The 19,427-nt window shown below is 36.1% G+C and overlaps 3 protein-coding genes across 9 annotated transcripts in view; all 3 read right to left on the bottom strand.

Annotated features, from left to right (window-relative positions):
- LOC111407247 (28 kDa heat- and acid-stable phosphoprotein-like) overlaps window positions 1-1,113 on the bottom strand; it is a 5,193-nt gene extending 4,080 nt beyond the window's left edge. Inside the window, exons 1-2 of one of the 2 annotated variants that reach the window (XM_023036623.1) lie at window positions 999-1,113; window positions 893-967 (exon numbers count right to left, since the gene is read on the bottom strand). In XM_023036623.1, coding sequence (XP_022892391.1) covers window positions 893-959 — 67 coding nt within the window. In that variant the 5' untranslated portion in view covers window positions 960-967; window positions 999-1,113. Of the gene's footprint in view, window positions 1-892 lie in introns of both variants that reach the window. The other variant, XM_023036622.1, reaches the window with a different exon arrangement.
- A 2,463-nt stretch (window positions 1,114-3,576) lies between these two features.
- On the bottom strand, window positions 3,577-10,559 carry LOC111407246 (OPA3-like protein). The gene is made up of 4 exons (XM_023036621.1): window positions 10,258-10,559; window positions 8,649-8,783; window positions 6,645-6,731; window positions 3,577-3,970 (listed from the first exon to the last, which is right to left on the bottom strand). The coding sequence occupies exons 1-4, from the start codon at window positions 10,384-10,386 to the stop codon at window positions 3,797-3,799; spliced, it is 525 nt and encodes a 174-aa protein (XP_022892389.1). The 5' UTR covers window positions 10,387-10,559; the 3' UTR covers window positions 3,577-3,796.
- Window positions 10,560-13,118: 2,559 nt separating this feature from the next.
- Window positions 13,119-19,182, bottom strand: LOC111407245 (auxin response factor 3-like). Of its 6 annotated transcripts, XM_023036618.1 has the most exons (12): window positions 18,918-19,182; window positions 18,739-18,807; window positions 18,295-18,585; window positions 18,134-18,190; window positions 17,277-17,456; window positions 17,038-17,122; window positions 16,823-16,913; window positions 16,562-16,726; window positions 15,850-15,969; window positions 15,695-15,773; window positions 14,581-14,743; window positions 13,119-14,493 (listed from the first exon to the last, which is right to left on the bottom strand). In XM_023036618.1, the coding sequence occupies exons 3-12, from the start codon at window positions 18,574-18,576 to the stop codon at window positions 13,589-13,591; spliced, it is 2,127 nt and encodes a 708-aa protein (XP_022892386.1). In that variant the 5' UTR covers window positions 18,577-18,585; window positions 18,739-18,807; window positions 18,918-19,182; the 3' UTR covers window positions 13,119-13,588. The 6 variants fall into 6 exon arrangements, with proteins under 6 accessions (XP_022892386.1, XP_022892385.1, XP_022892384.1 ...); XM_023036617.1 differs by having other exon boundaries at window positions 18,739-19,182; XM_023036616.1 differs by having other exon boundaries at window positions 18,295-18,807.
- Between the last annotated feature and the right edge of the window lie 245 nt (window positions 19,183-19,427).

Below are 19,427 nucleotides of genomic sequence, written 5' to 3'. Positions count from 1 at the left end.
AATAATTTACTAAACGGAGAGTTTTCGCTTAAAGATATTGGAAGCATACACTGCTTTCCAAGAACTGGGGCACAACGATAAACGCGGTGTAACTTGAATTTCAACCAGACATTTATTTTGGCATTGCGCAAGCACTGGGAAAACTGTTGCTCTGAGAGAGACAGTGTTATGGACAGTATTGGTTCAATGTGTAAAAGACACGCAGCAAGTTCCAACTAGTTGAGTACCAGTCCAACTCATGCGTCATTTAATTCGGTCAGCTAGTTTTTCTATTGAATGAAGAGACGCAGCTTCTCCCCAACCCACTTCTGTGCCAATTCAACCAAATCAAACTAGGTCTAGCAATAGCTCTACTGGAGATGGTAATACTTTGAGTCTTTGGTATGAAGCTTGGCAATTCAGCTTCTTCAGTTTTAATGATTTTCTAGAAGACTAATGTTCAATTTCCTATCAATGAATATATTTGCTTCCGAGCAGCAAAATATTAATGGTTCAATATATTACATAAGTTTTGAGATGCATTCTCCAGGTACAAATGGATTTACTTCTTAAAATTTTCTTCAAGTTTTGACTACTTCTCAATAGGAAGAATAATTATATACTCCAACAGCCTCTTACAAACTATTTTTTTTTTTTAAAAAGGACAGATGAAACTTGAATAACATAACTTTCCAACGTTGAATCCAAGAAAACCAACATTTCAATCCCTAAATTATTAAATTAAAATTCAACGTTTTCAGGAACAAAATTGGCTCCACCTTCCCGGCAAACACGGATCTCAGTTGAATCAGATTTCTATACAAATATCAATTTCCACGCAACAGCTGAAACATGAATACACATACGTACATATATGATAAGTGACAGATAGAGAAGATGAAAGAGAACATACTCATCTGTTCGGGAGTGGAGAACTGGCGACGGCCAGTGGGTTTACCCTTGAACTTTCCTCTTCCCATTCTCGTAGCCTCAATACTCAATTTTACGAAAGAAGCAAATGGTATGCGTATCGTTGGCTCTTTTCGTGAATCTTCTGTTTAAACCCTAGCTGAAGACTATTACAGGGTGTTTGACTCTTCTACTGTTATATTCACTCCGAGTTTCTCCAGTTCGACAACTCATATTACGATTTATCTTATCATGCATGCGTTTCAAGTTAAATCCACCGATGATTATCCAATTTTACACTTTAATGTTATTATAGCAACTCAATTTAATTTTATTTCATCGTGACCACCTAACTTTATACATAGTATCATCACGATCACTCAATTTGATTTTATTTCACTACGGACACTCAATTTCATATAACATTTCACCATAACTACCAAACTTCTTTTATATATATTTAAAACTCTACTAACTCTAACTCTATTCTTTTTCTGTTTTTGTTTAGTCGCGTGTAAAATAAAATAAAAATTTATTTTAATAATGTAAAATAAAAATAAAAAAGTTTTAAATTTTTTTGAAATAAAATAAAAAATTTTGTTAAAAAAAAAAAAAGTTACTTGTAACGTTAAAAAATAAGTTCTTATTTTATTTTATTTTTTTTATTTTTTAGGTAACTTTTTTTATTTGGTTGAAGAAATTTTGATCCAATTATATCTTATCACATCGTATGCATATAAAAAAAAAGTTTTAATCACACATTATTTTATAAAATAATTTTGCTTGTCGATCTATAATTATTATTATTTTTTTTTAACTTTTTAATCACTTATTCGAAAAATCATTTTTTCTCAAAATCTATAATTGAAAAATCTACATAAAAAATGTAGCTTGAACCATACACTTGTGAAGATTTGAACAATTTAAGTATAGCGTTCTATAATGCATTAGGTAAGAAATTCTAAAGCTTCGCACTTAAGAACAATGTTTAATGAATCATACTATAAGTACATAATTTTTTAATAGAAAAATCTTACAGACAACGCATGGCGCAACATCATTGAAAGATGGGAAAAAAGGAAAAAAAACAATCCACTTATATCTTGCCACATCGGTGTCGATACAAATTCTATTAAATCTTTCTTGTACTTATGTCTTTATTGATGTTTAATTGTGAGAAAGAAGTCTTCAACCTTTGTTGAGTTTTGTAGGATCGTTTTTCATATTAAGAGTTGCAGATTTGTGGATTTTCAATTTTCCTACAAGTACAGAAATAGTTTGATAGAATTCTTACCAGAAAGACACGTAGTTTTTTATTGGTTTTTAACATAACAAACAAAGAAAACGCACCATAAGTCCCTGGACCTATAGAATTATTGTCCACTCAACTTTTTTAGTGAAACATGCTTTAGAGGCGGAAGAAATGCTTCCGGTTCCATCCTTGAGACTACTAGGGATGGCAATTTATCTCGCCTCGTCTCGCCCCATCCCGTCCTGAACTGGTTGCAAGGGCGGGTGGGGCAAGGTGGGGCGCCCCGTCGTGGGAGGTGATCCCGCCCCATGAAGAAAAAAATTAAAAATAATTTTATTTCTAGATAATTCACCCATTAAAAACTTATTTTGAATTTATATTTTATTATCTAATAATAACATAATTCAAAACTTTCAAATTTAAAAAAAATAATAATAAAAAAATTAAACGGGGCAAAAAGTTGTCTCGCCCCGACCCACTCCCCGCCTAAGGTGGGGTGGGGTTTTGGCCAAATGCCCCGAATCCCTCCCGCTGCCATCACTAAAAACTACCCTACCACCTTCCTTCAAGTGAAGTCTTAACAATGTGATTGCTTTCGGATGGAAATTCAGCACTTAATCTTCCCATGAGCAACTGATTCGTTACTTTCGAAATTTTTTCCCATCAACAAGCTATACGGTGCGTATTCATAGAGATGCCACTTGAAGTTTTCCATTGAAATCTCTTCAACCCTCCATATTCGTTCATCACTTGCTTCCTGCCAGCCCCGTCCATTATGATCTGGCAAGGATCTTTGCTTTCTATTACCGTTCTTGTCAAAATACAACCTCTATGATTGTTTCACCTTTCAAAACTGCAAGATCAAAGAGCTCTGAGCAATTAAAATAGGCCAATCGGCAATGGTAATCGAAAACAAAAATACGTGAGCATTCATATACATACATAATAAAAGTCGGCATGAAACTACTTGTATAGTCATAGTGCATCCAATGGAATTTTGCTCAGAGTCAGGAATACCAACACCCTTGTTTGCTTCTCTAGTAGTTTCATTTTTCCCTCTACTGTTGGTTTTCTTTTTCATTTTTAATTATCTTTTTTTTTTTTTAACTAAAAGGTCAAGTAAAAAATCACTTTTTAACAAGACATTTTAAGTCGGGCACATGAAAACGCAGCCCAGCTGCTGTGCGTTAGCCTCTCTCTCCCTTCAAGCCATTAGATAGGCTCAACCATAGAATTTATTGGCTTGCATTAATCCTGTGTTAACAAACGATACAAAAATTAGGAGTGAACATTCTTTAGTAGAACCACTTGATCTGAGCCAAACCAACCAATTCGGTCCGATTGTAGATGTTATAAGAAGGGTTCTGGTTTAATTCTCGATCAGAGATGCAGTAAATAACCTCTCAACTAATCATAATTTAATATCAAAAGACAAGTAAAAAAAGCTGAAAAGTATATTTTTAAATAAATATCAAATTAAGTTATTCCAGATCTCAGCAATCAAGTTGGCATCTAGTTTCATTCAATATTCTGGACAAGAATGCAAGAGTTGATTTGCATTATTTTGCTTTAGAAGGGAAAAATTGAACACAACTGAATGGCCAAAGGGATTGCCTAGAGTTGAATGAACTAAAAACTGCAAAACTGTTCCATATATCATGCAGCCTTCGGATGCATCGATTCAGTCACCTTCCCATCTTCAGTATTTGCATGTCTAAGATTAAAAACACCAGCAAGTCCTCGTCCTCTGGCTAACCGCTCAAGCTCTTCAAGTTTCTGCTTAAGAAGCTCCACCTCTTTCGACAACTCTTCATCCCGTTGCCTCATTCCCTGGAGACCAAGATTTTCTCAGCCAACAGATTAACAAAAACAAATATGAGATCCCTTTTCTTAGATGCATGACTCTCAAATACAATTATGCATCAAGCAATTAGTTTATAGAGCTCATGAGTAGTACAACGGATGAATGCCTATGTATTTCCTAGTGGTTTTCATAACAAGTCAGAGTCACTGGTCTCCGATTTAAAATACTAAGCCACTAAGAGCATCTTCAAGAAACCTTCTAAATAAAAAATGCTCTTTATTTTAACTCAGCCAACAGATTAACAAAAACAAATATGAGATCCCTTTTCTTAGATGCATGACTCTCAAATACAATTATGCATCAAGCAATTAGTTTATAGAGCTCATGAGTAGTACAACGGATGAATGCCTATGTATTTCCTAGTGGTTTTCATAACAAGTCAGAGTCACTGGTCTCCGATTTAAAATACTAAGCCACTAAGAGCATCTTCAAGAAACCTTCTAAATAAAAAATGCTCTTTATTTTAGAGGGTCGATGCTTAAAAAATAAGCTTCAAGAGACTCCATTTTAACTTTTTAAAATAGAGAGTGAGTTTGGCTCTTAATGTACAATTATTGCATTTAATAAATCACACATTTCAATATTCTACTTTTTAAACTATTCAAACAACATTTAAATTGATTGATCAATTGATATATACACAAATTTATGTTAAATAAAATATAAAAAAATCAATAAATGTTTTTCAGAAAACCAAAATGAGAGTCAAAATAGAGAGTTTGTTGGAGTGCATAAAAATTTCTCTCTAATTTTGAAAATGCTCTCTATAATACATAAGATGTTCTTTATAAATAAAGAGTCTCTTAGAAATACTCTAAATATCACATATAAGTTTAAAAATCTAGCAACATTCAGTCCCCTTTAAAATAAAACTCTTTAATTCTCATACTTATTTTTTAACCACACATCACACAATAAAACATTTTGCACATAAACCTAAAATTTTTCCATACTTTTTAACGACATATTCTCCAAAAAATTACTATCCAAAATATCATTTTTTTCTCAATAATGACCATCAAACATGGGCTTAATGTCATAAACTCCACTTAACAGCATCAACCTAGATGATAAAAATGTTGTTTTACAACAGACCCCCAAGCTAGCTATAAACCCTGCTAGGGTTTTTTAAAGATTCCAGTGAAATCCACGTATCAAAGTCAATTGGGACCATCAACTCAATTTTGTGCAAATATGCTGTACCAAATTGATGATAATGAAAAGTCAGCAACAGGCCAGCCCTGGCCCAAGGAAAACTAGGCCACTGTCATAGGCCTAAAAAAAAAATAAAAAACCCCCAAATCCCGCCTAGTCCAAAACCCATCCAACCAATGAAAAAGGGAACCGAAGAGGCATTGACAGAGCAAAACCAACAATAGGCGAGGCAAAATCTCAATTAGAATCCTGCATTAACTAGGGCTCTTTTTCAAGTTTCTATCTTAGGTTAGAGTGAGTTTGTGTTCAAATGGGAACAACGAACAGTGGAAGCCTGTCAAGCTATTGCCATCAAAATTCAACTTTGAATGTTTTTAAAGGCTGAAAATTTCTATCGGGATTTCGCGAGAGATCTTGTTCCGAGTCAAGGAACAAATTCTCAGTATTCATCATATTCAACTCTAAAAGGCTGAAAAAAAATCATATAGTGAATATCCACAAAGTCCCTTAAGCACTCTCAATACCAAGAAAAGCATAAGTACTTATAAACTAATTGAGGAGATACTTTGCTTCTAATTATTATTACCCTCACCAGGACATGGTGTCGAAATCATGACACTAAAGATGTCAAGAAGGAGCCATAAAGAGGAAACATGTAGAAGTGTATGTTTTCGTTATGCAATCAGTTGAGAGTTTAAGGAACTCAAATTCAAGTGTCTTGAACATCTATTAGATGGAGCCATAGTAGAAGTGGAAAGAAATGGAGTAACTGATGCTGGAAATTTCTCAATTTTTAAGGAAAAGGAGATGATGTTCATAGGACAAAAAATCTATATTTTGAATTGCAAAAAATCTTCGTTCCAACAAAAATATGTTATTTTTATTTAAATATTTAAATGTTGTTACACTTGTAAAAAATTATGCTTGAGGGCCTCTTAATAATTAGTCGCATATGACCTTTAAATTCTTTGGGCCCTTGTTGGCAATGTTTAGAAACCAAAGCAGGAAGGTTGCCTATTGGATAATGATGGTGGATAACCAACAAACTTTAGAATCCGCAGAGAAAATCCTTTCGGACTCTACTTGTGCAGCGAAATTATCTGGTAATGGGCCCATTTGCAGATTGCATCCACATAAAAATTCTCTTTCAGCAAGTTATAACTGGAAAATTCGCAGAGAAGGTTCCCATAACAGACCAACAAAAGAATGAATGATGAGATGGCTCTCGTCTCAAAGGATATCACCTCTCTCCAGCAAACTGTGGTACAAAGGACTGTCACTGCTCAAAGTAATGACCATATAAACTTCCACAGCTTCATCACATAGAATTTTAAAGATAATGAAAGTATGTTTCATTTTAAATAAAACTGCAGAAAGGCAAACCACGAAAATACTGGAAGATCAAGTTACAAGAATGAAGTTGACACATATGCATAAAAACACTCAACTAGGGGTGAAAGGTAAAATAAAGGAACGATGTCCAACCTCCATTTCTTGCCTGCGAAGCTCTTCCTTTTTGGCTTCTGACCTAGAACTTCTTTGCACCTCAAAGATGAGAGCACCTACTCCAACCTAATCACATAAGTAGAATCATAAGTACAAATAGAGGACAAATGACACACTAGGTTCCATTGCAATTACAAGCTCTTAGTTTAGAACAAACAGAATAACCTATGATGCTCAAATTCAGGTATGGGTATTGGATACTAATACGTATCTAAGTGTCGGATCTTTTATTTTTTAAAATGTAAAATACAGAGACATGGCTAATGAGAGTCCAAATTTCCGGGTACGTGGGTACTTCTTTCAAACTTCAATTTTTTTGCTAATTCAAGAAGTAATTTTGAATAGATCAAAAATAATTGTTTACAAAGAAGAAAATAAGTATTGAATAAAGGGCTAAAACAAATAAAATGGAATTGGGGTTTAATTTTCAATTATGGGAAGTTAATTACTATATATTATATAAAATAGAAAATGAGGAACTTGATTGCTATTTGGACTAAGTGAAGCACTAAGTGGTACTTTATGGAACCCATTTTCATTTTATACAAACAAAACCCTAAACCACCAATACAGAGAGGGAAAGAAAGAGGAAAAAAGAGAAGGGAAAGAAAAAAGAAACGAGGGAAAATTTAGCGTCTTCGCCTTTCTCCATCCTCTCGGGGGTGGCGTTAGGTTTATAGAGTGTTTCTAGAAACAGGAAGAAAATGGAAAAGAAAAGAAAAGAAAAAGAAGAAAGAAGAAATAAAATGATAAAATGTCCGGTTGAAACTTGAAGAATCCGACACATATCTTATACCCAGACTCATGTTGTGTCGTGTCCGACACGAGTGCTCTAACCATTTCGAAGAGTCCAGGCATTAGAAAGAATAACACAACCCTCTCTAAATAACATACAACATGCATGCAAAAAATTGGGTTGGATTGCATTATGATCCAACAAGACATCTTAAAAACTTGCAGCTATCATCAAACAATAGTTCAATAAATCCACGTGAAAGTATACAAGGTTGATTGCCGATTATGAAGTCAACGGGTCTCTTCGCACTTAAAATGATTGAAGCAATGATGATTTTGGGATGTTTGTCAATCAGGAAAATAATTTGACATCACACTTTCACTCTACACTAAGACAGATTTAAATGTGTTACAAAGGGGAGAACAAGTTGTATTTTTATCATTTCATAACTAGATATTTTCTCATGGGAAGCTCAACTAGAAGCCCATAGTGAATTTATTTAACATGTTTAAAAAGTTATAGCATCATGTGAACTCACTTTCTAAAATTATTAAAATAAAAAATAAAAAATTGTTGGGAGGTTTGCTTTGAGAGGTTGGAAGTGTAACAGAATGGGCTAATAGAATTTGGAAGGTCCTTGGCTGTCTGAAAATACAGCAGTCAAGGAATCCTGCTTATTTGTATATTCCCCTCTTAGGTCAACAGACTCAACACAGAAAGAGTATCAGAATAGGATATAAAATGGTATGTTGTTTTGTTCCTGGACAAATATTGTTTAAATGACATATGCGGATCGGGGAATTAAATCAAGCATGAATTAATGAAAAAAGACATCAGCAGCCAGGTACTTCAATAGTTATAACACAAGTCCTCTTGCCACGGCAGAACTGCAACCCCAGGAATACAAAGTACAATAAAGCAACATCCTACAGAACATAAGATGCACACTTTGGCAGCATGACTTCACTGTTTCCAGAAGTCATTATTTCATGCAGCTGGATATCAGGCAATACCTTGACGTCCCTATAAAAGGAAACATACAGATGCACTCTAAGAAAATAAGCCTCTTGTCTTCCATCAAAGATAAAATATGGCACATCATTTTTCATTTTCATACAGGTGTTGAGCTACTATCAATTTATTTTGTTCCTTAGTAAATTCTCATGTGTAAAGACTACCTCAAACTGTCAGCCAAAAGGAGATAGTTAGTCAACATACAAAGAGAATTAAAGACAGAGACAATTTACCGAGAAAACGAATAGTTCCCCTAGCAGGTCCACAGCAGCCTGAACAGCTTTCTCTTCATTCAAAGGCCGAATTTCAACATCGGTAGCATGACCATATATGCGTCGTTGCATTGTTGTTGTCATCCTGTGATTTGCCTGATTTCAATAGACAGTGCACGGACAAAAAGTACTATGAATGTATTCAATTACTCACACTTGTGCCAAATACATAACAAGGCACAGAGATATGACAAATTTAGAAACTGGCGGAGAATATAATAAGAAACAATTATCTTGGATAAACAAATAGGCACTCAAGACTTGATTAAATTAGACAAAGAAACAGAAGTTACAAGATAATGGTAAATTTTAAGACAAAAGCAACATCCAAATATATATAATGACAAAGATGAAGATTGAGGAGGCTATAACAGTTGACACGCGCCAGAAATAGAAACGACAAAGAAAATCACTTCACAAAAACCAAGGACCCCCTCAAGGAAGCTAAAATCGTGAGATGAAGACTTGATATATAGCTATTGGCATTATTTGATCTGATGGTACAACAGGTAGCTCAACAACTAAAAATCTAAATGAAGTCCTTATCCGAGTACATATCAACCATCAGGTTTTGCACACATGGGGGAGATAATGAACTGTGTTATAGTAGGATTGAAGATCAACAAATGTCCTCGTGCCTATGCTTTATTGCCACTTTTCAATCCAAAAAAGAGCTCCAAACCCCTCTCCATCCTGCCTTAAAGCCAACAACCGGACGTAGGTTCCAAATCTCTATAGTTACAAGCGATTCAAATAGACCACGACAATCTGTGGTTCCATTCATATTTGCTAATGTCTCACAAATAAAGGAATTCACAGAATGTTTCAATGCCAATTTTTGCTTAATATGCTACAGGTACATATATACTCCGTGCTCCATATTTCACATTATTTAATGCCTGATAAAGCAGCTGACAGGGATAGGCATGAATTATGTTTATTATGTCCAAATTATCGTGGGACAAAGCTACAGGCACAGGCCTTGATTCGCAGAGTCCGTACAGGACACACACATGGGGGTGGGTGGGATGATATTTTTTGACAATATTTTAATCACATGTGGCCCACCCAATGTGAATGCTCTATAAAATTCTATAAATCATACCTTGGTACATATGGCATTTTCCTTATTGGAAAGGCTCCAATTAAACATAATGAACAGATTTTTTTGACAGGACTTTTACAGAATTACACTTGTCACGTTTCCATTTGCAATTGGGGGAAAAAAAACAAGAACACTGGCAGCACCTGTAAAAAAAACTGTCTGTACAATTGGTTTTATCCTTTATTCACCGATAATAAACTGTCCGTAAACAATGTTAGGAAACAGCGGACTACGATTGCAATAAACAAAAGGGGGACTTTTTGCCCAGAAAGGAACAAAATAAGGCAATAAAATCAAATAATTCCGGATCAAGAAAGCATGATAAGTTTCAGCAATAACCCTATGCTAATAAAGCAGTGTCCATTTCAATTTATGAATCCATAACAACCCTAAAACAACCGATCTACTTTCACATATGAATAATCAGACACCATCCACTAATTTATAAACTAATAATAACAATACCTGAGCCATGCTGATGATGAGATTTCGAAATCTTGGGTGTAGCCCAGCTTCTCTCTTGAGCCTAGCAGCTATGGGTTTGCTCAGAGTCTTCAATGCAAGCGTCCCAAGCTTCAATAAAGGAAGGACCATTACTGATCACTCTTTTTCCCTATCTTTCTTTTTCTTCTTGTTATATTGATCCTTTAATCTGTACCATTCAAAAAAAGAAGTGCGAATTGAATTTATGTGTTTGGGCGGGCGAGAAAGAAACGAGGGGTTTGACCAGTTGAGAGGCGTTGTATTTCTTGAAGAAGAAGGTTAGATTTGTGGAGGTACGGAAATAACTCGTATTTATAATTTCACAAACGGTCACTGATCTTACAGAAAAATTACAAAACTGTCACTGAAGTTTAAAACTTCCAATAACGGTCACTTAAGTATTGGAACGCTTTAAAAAATGGTCACTGAAATTTTAAAAAAATTTAGCTACTTTTGCAACAATTTTTCGACAACTTCCGACCACCGATACCACCAGATTTTGATACCGTTGGAAAGCCTATAATGTCCTCTTCAATTACAACAAAAAATCTCCCCTAAACTTCAAAGGATTCGGTCGGAATAAACCCACAAAATGACCATCCGAAAAGGCAAAAATCTGCCCAAATTTTCAGATTTTTGGTGGACCTTTGCGGCGATTTCAACTTTCGACCACCAAAATAGTCAAATTTGGATACCATTGGAAACTCCACAATGTCCTCTTTAATTAACATTCAAAATCTCTCCAAAACTCCAAAGGATTCGGCCGGAATAAACTCACAAATTTGACATACTAGATTTTCGCCTTTTTGGGATGACCACTTTGCGGGTTTATTCCGGCCGAACCTTTTGGAGTTTGGGGGAGATTTTGGATGTTAATTGAAGAAGACATTGTGGGCTTTCCAACGGTATCAAAATCCGGTTGTTTTGGTGGTCGAAAGTCGCTGAAAAATTGCCGTAAAAGTAGCCCAAAAATCTGAAAATCTGGGTAGATTTTCAGATTTTTTGGGCCGACTTTTGCGATGATTTTTCAGTCTAATTCCTTGGTGTTACGGAGAGATTTTGAGTGGTAATTGAAGAGGACGTTGTGGGCTTTCCAACGGTATCAAAATTCGATGGTATCGGTGGTTGGAAGTAGCCGAAAAATTGCCGCAAATATAATCAAAAAAACTAAAAAAGTGTTTTTCAATTTCAGTGACCGTTTCATAAACTTTTTAAACTTCAATGACCGTTTTTGAAAGCGTCTCAATACTTAAGTGACCGTTACTGAAAATTTTAAACTTCAGTGACCGTTTGTGAAATTAACCCATTTATAAAATTGAGCTTTTCAGGAAGATGGGGGAAAACAATTGACATGGCTACTTTTTCGCACGACTCTCTCTTAAGGTTTTAACTTCAATTTTCCATCACATTTTAGTCCTCAACCTTTGAAAATTTAACAAAGTCACCAACCGTGACGGTCTCCCGTCTAATTTCTATGTTATTTCAAGCATGGTAAGTCAACAAGTATCTCTATCACGCCCTATTCTGAGCCTCTTCCCCCTTCTCAGGGGCTTTTTCCTTTACCGGGATCCAGTTTTGTCCATGCTACTGACGCTAGTTAACAACTTTAAACTATGTTCTCTTTGTGTTTCAGTTTTGTATTTTGAGTTTTGTGTTTTGAGTGTTTGTTTTGAAATAGTTGAAAATACGTTATTTTTGTTATTTTGAAAAACAGTTTCTCAAAACAACAAAATGGAAAACATGTTTACTTTGAAATTTTCTAAACCACGACAATACCACCGCACCACTAAACAACACCACCGCCACCATCAACATTGTCGAAATCAACCAAAATCAACCCCACTGCCACCTCCATGAACCGTCAACCACTATTACCAGCACCACCAATCCAATGCCAACTGAAATCAACACAACCACTGCTTGTCATCGTCACCACCACCACCACACAGTACCACTGCGGTTGCCACCACCAAAATCAACACAACCACCACTGCACCAGTCACTACACCGCACCAACCAACACATCAAAAAATAAGAAAATCAAGAAAACCAAAAAAAATCCCCAAATCGGCAGATTACCTGCCTAGCTTGGTTCGGCCCCATTGGTTCAAAATTGGTCATGACCCATAGGTTCATTGGGTGCGCCATGATGAGGCGATGCTAGGACTGGTGGTCCGCGGCCGTGAGTCGTGTCGTCGGCATCGGCGTCGGCGTCGAAAATCGAGGTTGCAGTGTCCGAGTTCGCTGTTGAAAAAACACAGCTAGAGAGTTGGATTCAACGATGAATAGGTCACTACCATCAACCACGTCACGAGGAACTGCAGCTTCTCTGTCCAAACCATTTCCAGGCGAGAGAGTGAGGCAGAGACGGGAGTCTTCAAAATGGATGCATTTTCCACGTTTTGAAGTTTTCCAAGTTTTCAACAGAAAACGTCCAAAATGATAAAAACACCGTTTTCTGATTTCTGTAAAAAAAAATTTTTTGTTTTCAAAAACGCGTTTTCGCAATTTTGGAAAATCGAAAACAAAAAAGGGTCCGAAAACAGCAAAAAGAACGCACCCTTAATTTTTGTCATTTTTGTCTTATCAACGAGGACAGTAACTCAACCTCCCCTTTATTGCTCTATTTTACTATTACAATTACCATTGCAGTTGAAATTTCTTAGGCTCTATTTGGCATTATTTCAAAAAAAATACGTTCTTCAATAATAATTTGATATCATTTCAACCACAAATTCTTCAATAGAATAATATTATACGCAAATTCAAATATTTTCCTTATTTTTTACCCATACATTTCTCATCAATACACTATTCAAAAATATATTCTTATGAAAATAATATGGCTCAAACAAGGACTTAATATATTTAATCAAGGTCCCATCAAGCAGAAACAATTTGATTCCACCTCTTAACACACATTAGAGTAACACATTCAAGCACTACAATATTTTACACTCCGGAAAGATAAAAAGTGATATACATATGTCATTTCTCTCATCCGGTAGGACTCAGGCCGAGAGAATGCACAACTAAGAATGCCATTAGTACAACATCACATGATGTCGAAAGCTCCAAACTAATACCATTTGATTACTGGTAAAACTTAAGAAACAAGATTGAAGCCGTAAAACATCTTCAACAAGCATCAAAACATCTCCCAGGTCAATTCAACGAGTCTTCATTCGCTTTAACCTTGGGAAAGCTACTGTCAATGTAAAGTTCGATCACAAATGGAACAATTGATGATACAGAGGAACCAATTGTGCTGTTTACAGCAAAACCATCCATCATCTATGCCACACTAATAATGCTATGTCAGAAGCACATCTCTTACAGCATGCATGTCCCTTGCTTTCGTACAACTGCTACTCATTACCTTGATTGGCACTGGAGGACTTGGATGAACCTGCTCTTCATTGCACGCGAGAAATTTAGTTCCATGGTTATATGAAGTTGTCGATTCAGTTAAATTGTCCTCCTTACTTGCACCGTGTTTTCCATCAATCAAGGAAAAACCGAAGAGCATGCAGCCCTTTTTACACATGGAAACCAAATTTTGACTGCCTCTTGGATATGAAGATTCAATTTGGTTATACTCTTCTGATTGACCCGAAGATCCATTTCTTAGCACATCTTCCAGTGCAGAGCCACTCTGAAATGGTTCCCTAGCGTATCTTTCAAAGTCAACCGAATCCCTACTGCTCGTTTCACGCTTCTTCTGATGCAAATGCAAAGCTTGCAAGTTACATGGTGGAGAGTTGGGCTGCTGAAATAACAGCACAGAAGAAGGCGAAGACTCCTGTACCAACTGTGCAGAATGGCGCATTTGAGTATATCCCTGACCTTGAGCAGACCAATGACTTCCATAATTTGGCAACCGAACACTGCCACTATTTTCCTGGAATTGGTTGGCAGCTGGGCCTCTTCCATATGGCAGGCTTGAGGAAGTTTCTTGACCTTGCAAGACCTTACAGAATCGAGACGATTCAACAAAGCCTGTGCCCGCAGAGGGGGTCCCTGAGTCTTCCTGAAGATGCCTGATGTTGCTGGCTACTCCAGAAATCATTGAAGTTCTAAAACCAGGAAAGCACCTCATTTTTGATAGACATTGACTTTGAGATTGACCACCATGCGGAGTACTAAAACAAAAAATTTCTTGACCTTGCAAGACCTGGAACCTTGAAGGTTCCCCAAAATCCGAAGGTTCATTCCCATCTGCAGGATTTTATTGACTGCTTAAGATTCCTCATAGAAGAACATTCAACTAGTATAACACAAAAATGTAAAATAAATGGAAGAGACCTCTGGGAATTGGAAAATCAGGTTTTGTTGTTGGCAAGCTGCCCCTAGTTCTCTTTGTACCTGGTACCAAAAAGCTGCTGGGTCCAGATGCCGAACCAGATGGTTCAATCTCCCAAGGTGAAACCCTAGTATGCCTATTACCTTCCATATCATCCCACCTCACCTGCAAAGGTCAGCAAACAAAACATTAGAACTTTGGATGTCACAAAGAAATGGCTTCAGGCATGACAACAATTTCACCGTAGGACAACAAACAATAATACAGAAAGCAAAATGAGCATAAAATGCTCAAGTTATAAATGCATGGACTTCCTCTTCCAGATGAACGTAAGGAATTATAAATTTGTTCCCTTTCAATAAGCAACTAGAGATTTCTTAATTTGGATAAATAGAATCTACGTGTATAAGAAAATAAGAGTTGTTTGGCACATTTTAGAGCAGACAGCAAATTGACAAATAATTGAGAATTTATTAGGCTTCTATTTTGCTTTTATTATTTATGCAAGGGAGTCGGTACAACCTCATTTACTTTGTAAGCTGTTATTTTTTCTGCTCTTTTAATGGAGATAATCTCTCCATGATTACGCGTTTCTTTGCCGAATTTTCTCACTCCCCTCTTAACTATAACTCTGGATGTAATATTTATGTCCCTCTCCCATACCTAAAAATCCTGCCTAGGATTAGATGGTGTTTTACTTGAAAAAAAAAAAAAAAAAACAAACAAACAAACAAAAACCTACTATCTACAGCCTGATAATCTGATATGAAATCTGTGTAGCTGTGGTGGGGCAACAACCCTCTGCAGTTTGTTCCAAGAAATAGTTACATTCATGAATCTGTAATTGTTAGTTTATTGGAAATTTTTTGTACCCGGGGAAAACTATAAAGTGGTGACTGTTAAATTTTATATCAGCTAAAAAATTTACAACAAAGATTTTAAAACTTTTCCAAAGCAAGCATGCACGCAAAAACTGAAAGCTCCAACTTAAAGCAGGGAATAATACCTACACATTTACATCACTAGAAAGAATGAAAGCCATATTTGTGTTTATGCATATATAACTACCAATGTGATTTATGCTGATAGAAGAAGGGAACAAAACAAATAACATACCACTAAGCACCTCCATTTTGAACCTGGCCATCTAACAGGATCCAAGTCACTGACACCAATAACGAGTCCACTGCACCTGCTGAAACAATATTGATTAAATTGTGACGATGAATGCATATGAAATTCAGTAGCCACTACAAAACCAAGTAACCAACCTTCTCTCTGTTGCATCTTCAGCTTCGAAGTGCATTTTGAATCTCATTCCAGCAGAAAAGGAATGTGCAAGACTCTTTAAAAATTTATGGTAAGGTACAATGATCTCTGATGAACTGGCCCTGCAAAAATAGAAGTTAAGAGAATATGAAGTACAACCAGGGAAAAAGTAGAAAAGTAGTTGATTCACAATAACGAAAGAACAATGTGAAGTCATGCTGTCATAATGTGTTACATATAATAAAATATCATTCTGATACAAAGATAATTAATATTCTCGAGGATAAGTTGAAAAATGGCTAGCTGTTGCGAGTATCCAATTAGACCTAATCGGAAGTGCCTAACATCAAAATCATACAAAACACATGCTGTGAACCACATCACAAGTATAATTTTATGTAGTGCCTCCAAAACTATCTTGTGGACTCTTCTAGCACAATGTTGTAAGTAGTTTTCATGTAAGATGAATTAGAGGTCAACATAGTGCATGTGACCCACCCTCTTGGTCAAAATTATACAGCATTTTTGCAGTATCAATAAAAGGACGAACCCACGAACAATGACAACTAAGTGGAAATGTGAAGCCCATACACTAATATAGGAAGGACCATTTTTATGACAAATCACGTCAAACAAATCCATCAATATTCACAAATCAGTAATGAAATTGAACACAAAGGGCTTTAGGGAAAGTCTTTTGGCTGGTTAAAATACCTTGGATTGTAACAAATATTAAACACCCTTCGGGTAGATATAGCATGTGCTACAGAAGCCATGCTACTAGAAGTAAACTGTTGACAATATGGAGCTGGGAAAGCAGTGCCAATTTTAACTTGAGCAGCTCTTCGGATTCCTAGTCTGAGTTCTCCATCAGCAACCCTGTCACAGATGAAAAGATACAACAATCAAAGGAAGAAAAAAAATGAAAAACGGAAAAAGCAACTAAAAGCTTCAGCAAATAGTAAATTTCCGTACCTCAAAAAAAGCACAGCATCTCCAGACACAAGCTTCTTCTTATTTACAAATGCACTCCAACCAGTAGTAAGCAAATGCCTGCGAGGCTGCCCTGCTCAACGAAAGGAAAAAAAATGATAATGTACTAAATTAAGGAGTTGATCGCCAAAGTTCCTTCTGTATTCACTAAACCCATGCATTCCCACAACATTAACAGATGAATTTAAAGTTTTCACCTCTATAAATATGTCGAAATTTCCAAAGAGTCCCATGCAAGTCCTTAGCTACTAGCTCCTGTGAAGGCCTCTGTTGTTCATAGTCCTACAAAAGTAGAATTCATCCTTGTGACAAACCAAGTCTTCAACTTATCATACTCGATTATTCATTCTTCAAATAAATGTTCAGCAATTAAATTTTCATAGCAGGTTCAACAAAAGATAAAGAACAATGTGAAGAGAAATGTGATTCAAATTACCAGGGAAGGGAAGCAATCCTCTGCAGCCCGACGAGGAACAGAGAAACCACCATGACTGCTAGTATCAGAAGCAGTGAGAGTTTTACAGAACATATGGGGCGTTATAGACTTCTCAGCACCTACAGTGTCTTCTTCTTCCCCCTCTGCTTCAATTTCCCCTTCCTTCCATTTCTGCTCAATCTGCCAAAATGTAAGAGAATCTCGGTTTATGCAATTAAACCAGAAGCCCAAATATAACATGTTAAGCATTTTCCGTTTCGCTAGCCTTGAATAATGTATACTCTTGACTTTTTAATGAAGAACTACAATTTTTTTTTTTTTATTATTATTTTTTTTTTTGTAGCAAATGGAAGAAAATTTAATTAGCAAAAACGTAATGCACTCAGCTCGCGTTTCCATCGTCATCCTTATGCTATACCTCGGACTAGAAGAGCGAGAAAATCAACATCTCATATGGTCATTAAAAGAACGGAGTTGTTAAGATTACATGATTCCATACAAACATTGAAAGAAAAGACTAAGCGGAACTATTGCAGCTTTATTAAAATCCCAAATAAAGCAGAGACATCTCTTTTAGCAAGTATTAACCAAATATATTTTCATTTTAATAGGAAAAATACTTTTTAAATTTCAAAAGGAAAGAAAATTGCATATTTTAGACAAAGATGCCTCATTTATCTATGCTGTTAAAGCGCTCTCACTTTTATCCAAGAAACATACGACAATAGAGAATTTTGGTTGGGTCATATTTGCTATATTTAGCAGTTTCATATATAAGTAGAGAAAATCAAAGCGGAAAACAACTATATACAATTAATCCAGACTATAATGTAAATTTGAGCGTCATTAAACCATACCTCATTATCTGGAACCAAAGAAACTTGTGCATAAACCTCATCATTAGCCTCCTCCGCCTAGATATTATTCGAAATTAACAAGAAAATGGAAGTACTCGAAATCAGCAAAATCTGCTCAAGCTTTTACACGGAGGAGTTAATCCAGCATAATATAAGCTTACATGGAGTTTAACATCAACAACCCGGCAGAAAACGTGTGGAGGAAGATCAGAAGCTAAGGCAGTGTGATCGGAGATACGCTCCAAGTGCCCCTGAGGAAAGTATACGACTGCACTCCCTTTTCTGGGCAGCGAAATCAACGGACCTGCACACGCGTGCCACAGCTCCATACAGACAGCCGACGCAGGCAATTCCAAATTCCCGGACGAAGACGAAGGTGAATCGAACGACGACGTCTCGTCGTCGGTGTTCACAGTATTCAAATCGATTAATCCAAAAACCATATTCAAGCCCTAAGACCAAAATAAACAGTAAACCCAGCAATTTGAGAAAAAATTATCAGCTCTGTTTGATAAATTTATGGTCCATTATTATATATATAAATAGAGAGAGAGAGGTAGTCAGAAAAGACTGTCTGTCTATGAAAAAAGAGAGAGAAAGATAACCTTTTGTTTCTTAGCATTACGAGGCCCCTTTTCCTCTTACAACATCAAATCAAAGTTTACTCCTCGTTTCTTTAGTATTTATCACAATAAACATAGATTATTCAATACTTTTGCTAAATAATTGCACAATCCTAAAATTAGTGACAATATAAATACAAACACAAAAATACATAAGAGACCTGCAATTGACAGAACAGAAGCAGCAGCGGCTGCGACGAGCTGCGCTGCCACCACTGTGATTTATATGTGTATGGCAGACTACGCGTGTTCGCGCTTAATCAAGATTGTACACAAATAAACCGTACATGCTTAAGCACTGGATTGATATATGGTTCGTGAATACATACAGGCTATAGATACATGTATATTGTTGTATGTATAATTCTTAGGGTAGGGAGCGTGAGGGGAAGTGACGATAAAAGAAGGCTCTGTGTACGACTCCCTTTATTTTCGGGCGGGATGTCGATTCTGTCCCCTACTCATTCAACCAATCACCCTCGTGTCCTATGGTCTTCTTCTTTATTTTTATTTTTTTTGACTCATAATCTTATACTCCACAAAGAATAATTATTTAAGGAATTGATTATCATTATCGTTGTTTGTGGATTTTAAGGTAATGTTCCTTGGATTATTATGTTTTCAAAATAATTTTGCTTATTTTTTTTTCTTATTATCTGAGTCAACCTTGA

This window comes from Olea europaea, chromosome 13 (genome assembly GCF_002742605.1).
Source record: "Olea europaea var. sylvestris chromosome 13, O_europaea_v1, whole genome shotgun sequence".
Taxonomy (NCBI): Eukaryota; Viridiplantae; Streptophyta; class Magnoliopsida; order Lamiales; family Oleaceae; genus Olea; species Olea europaea.
Note: the sequence above shows the minus strand (reverse complement) of the source record. Positions and strands in the feature narration are given on the sequence as shown.

What these genes read in the sequence shown, in the direction of transcription:
- LOC111407246 (XM_023036621.1), bottom strand. Translation starts at nt 10,386, where the DNA reads ATGGTCCTTCCTTTATTGAAGCTTGGGACGCTTGCATTGAAGACTCTG. An exon ending in GGGAACTATTCGTTTTCTCG is followed by an intron (nt 6,732 to 8,648) that starts GTAAATTGTCTC and finishes TTATGTGATTAG; the next exon opens with GTTGGAGTAGGTGCTCTCAT. An exon ending in TTCGCAGGCAAGAAATGGAG is followed by an intron (nt 3,971 to 6,644) that starts GTTGGACATCGT and finishes CTTGGTCTCCAG; the next exon opens with GGAATGAGGCAACGGGATGA.
- LOC111407245 (XM_023036615.1), bottom strand. Translation starts at nt 18,576, where the DNA reads ATGGTTTTTGGATTAATCGATTTGAATACTGTGAACACCGACGACGAG. An exon ending in GATGCTGTGCTTTTTTTGAG is followed by an intron (nt 16,727 to 16,822) that starts GTACGGAAATTT and finishes CATCTGTGACAG; the next exon opens with GGTTGCTGATGGAGAACTCA. An exon ending in GAAGATGCAACAGAGAGAAG is followed by an intron (nt 15,774 to 15,849) that starts GTTGGTTACTTG and finishes ATATTGTTTCAG; the next exon opens with CAGGTGCAGTGGACTCGTTA.